We start from the raw sequence: 2,502 nt of genomic DNA on the forward strand, positions 1-2,502 counted from the left end.
AATACGCTGAACGAGCATCGAATCGTCACTAGGCTCGATCGAACGAAACAACGCGATTTCGATCTTGAACCGCAAAGTGCCCGTTCTTTATGAAGTGTACGATCTTCTGCACTGTGTTTTGGAAACGCGCAAAGTTATATCTGGCCTCCTCGGTGGTCTTCGACTTGTAAATGACGGTGGTGTAGGCGTCCGTCAATTCGGTGACCAGCCTTTGAGCTCTTCTGGCGGCTGCCTCGATGGAACCCGTCGGCGTTTCGATGCTCTGGGCAGTGCGAACGATTTCCTCTTTGACGAGGGTGACCAGTTGCTCGTCGTCCTTCTCGTTCGACGTCCCGCTCGCGATAACTCGGAAAATCCTGCCGATGGCCTCGTCCGCTGCGCCTGAAGCACCCGAAACGCGCTCTTTCGAGCGTTTTTGGAAATCGCGAGAACTTATCCGTAACGAGATCGAGCCTCGAACATCGAGGATCGCGCACGTACGAAAGCTGCTCGATATTTATGAAAAAAATTCGAACTTGTTCGAGGTAATGTTTCGTTCACCTGTCGTTGCTCGCGCTGTCCTCTCGATCGATCTCCATGGATCGTTCTCTCGGTGATTCTGCTGGGATCGCGAGACGCTGCAAGCTAGAAGGACGATCGCGATCGTCGCGGGCTTCGCCATCCTCGAACGTTCCATCGGGCGAAACTGGCGGTGGCGTATCGTCCGATTTTCTCTTTTTATACGACCGGCTGTCCCTCGATCGGTGACCGTCTGCAGGGACATTATGCAAAATGCAATTTGTCGTACGGCCGGTACCGATCGTTACGGGCGATCCTGATGCGTGTCATTAAAAGGAAAAGACAGAAGGGAAAGTGGAGCAACGCGGTACGACGCAAGAAAGTATATTGTTTCGCGGGTCGCTTCGATTTTCGCGTTTCGTGGAGGGAGGACGAGGGGAGAGGAGGAGCGTTACTCCTTTACCGGGGAAAATTGGTGCAACGTGAAAGCGTAAAAGCGGCCAACGACGCTTCGGAACGCGTCGTTCGCGAAAACTTTGCGCCGGGATGAAACATTTATCGCCTCGAGATCGTACACGGAGAACAACGAGTCGCGGAGAAGCAACGAGCGTATTTATTTTCTCGCGTTTTCAGGGTAGATCGAACGATTCGCGCGATTCTTCTCGGTAGGACAACGGAGCTCAACAGGTCGTCCGTTCCCCCTCGAAAAATGCAGAAGCAACGCCGATGCTGGTCGGCGGTAAAAGTGCGTGAACACAGGGAGGGAGTGCATCCAGCCATGATTCCTCTTCACCGATTTTTACCCCCTTCTTGTCCCCTGTACCACACTCCCCCGTTCGAACTACCGCCCGATGGCTCGCGATTAAAGCCTGCAGAGGTTTCCAGAATTCGCGTTTCGCAAAGGACGTACACTTTCACCGACGATACTATACTTTGCGAGATATTCGGTTTCCAAAGCGGCGCGGTGCGACGTCGAAACGCTCTCGACCGTTTCTCTGTATCCGAGGTATTGCGAGCGGTTCGAGGACAATTTCAATACCGATGGCCAAACGCTTCGAAAATTGGTACGCGTCGATCGTTCGTCGACGAGCGAATACGTCGTTCGTTTGTTCGTTCGTTCGTTCGTTCGTTCGTTCGTTCGTTCGCTTGCTCGTTGCGAGACCGTCTTCGAACAGCGTAACAAAGAACGGACGCCGAGCGTCCGCGCCTCCATGGGTTACGGACGACGCCGTTCCCCCATGGGTACGCATCGCGCGTTCGGACAGACGCACGTAGGAGGCCCGTGCACGTTAACGTGGGATGAATGGAAATACGGGTACTTGAGTAAGCTTAAATTACATTTCATTCATGCAGGAAAAGCAGACACGCGGGAGTCAGCCTTCCGGCTCGCGTTGCGCGCGTAGAAAGAGGCAGAGCGCTTCTGCGCAATAATGGCCGGCCTATAATGTGTGTTATCCCGACATCCTGCAGCGTCTTCTTTCGCGTGCGGACTTTTCCTAGATTCAGCCCTCGGACCGGTTGCGACAGCGAGGTCGATCGAACGACGCGCACCCCGCGTTTCCCGTTCTCAGTCGCGCCTCGAAAACTTTGGAATCGCGCAATACTCGTTTCGCCGTTGGCCAACCGCTCGGAAGAACGTACTCGCGACGATAATCGTTGGTTCCCGCGCGAACAAGGTCGAAGAGTCGCGTATCGTCGAGCGGAACCTCGCGTCGAACCTGTTCGCCCGACCCAATTCCTACGGTACCCGATCGAAACGATCCTCCTCTCGATCGGCCGTTGTCCGAAAAAGCGCGTTGTCCGGCGATTTCGGCCGACAAATCCACCGACGGAAGACGGACGAAATATCGATCTCGCGTAGCCATCGATCACGATCTTATCGGACACCCCCGGGTACACGTTGCAACCACGAGATGACGAGGAAACGCGTTGCGGACGAGCGCGGTGCGTCGTTTCACGTCCGCACGCTGGCCCGCGATCCACGATCACCGTACCGGACGGTGG

General features: G+C 55.0%; 1 protein-coding gene across 1 annotated transcript; it reads right to left on the bottom strand.

Annotated features, from left to right (window-relative positions):
* On the bottom strand, positions 1-706 carry LOC143150508 (uncharacterized). Its single transcript, XM_076318839.1, has 2 exons — positions 541-706; positions 1-381 (listed from the first exon to the last, which is right to left on the bottom strand). Exons 1-2 carry the CDS (start codon positions 674-676, stop codon positions 29-31), a joined length of 489 nt encoding a protein of 162 aa, XP_076174954.1. The 5' UTR covers positions 677-706; the 3' UTR covers positions 1-28.
* Positions 707-2,502: the final 1,796 nt, after the last annotated feature.

Source organism: Ptiloglossa arizonensis, chromosome 8 (assembly GCF_051014685.1).
Source record: "Ptiloglossa arizonensis isolate GNS036 chromosome 8, iyPtiAriz1_principal, whole genome shotgun sequence".
NCBI lineage: Eukaryota > Metazoa > Arthropoda > Insecta > Hymenoptera > Colletidae > Ptiloglossa > Ptiloglossa arizonensis.

Excerpts from the sequence above, each read along its gene's own strand:
- LOC143150508 (XM_076318839.1), bottom strand. The coding sequence starts at position 676 with ATGGAACGTTCGAGGATGGCGAAGCCCGCGACGATCGCGATCGTCCTT. Across the intron at positions 382-540 it reads GACAGCGCGAGCAACGACAG|GCGCAGCGGACGAGGCCATC; the intron begins GTGAACGAAACA and ends CGGGTGCTTCAG.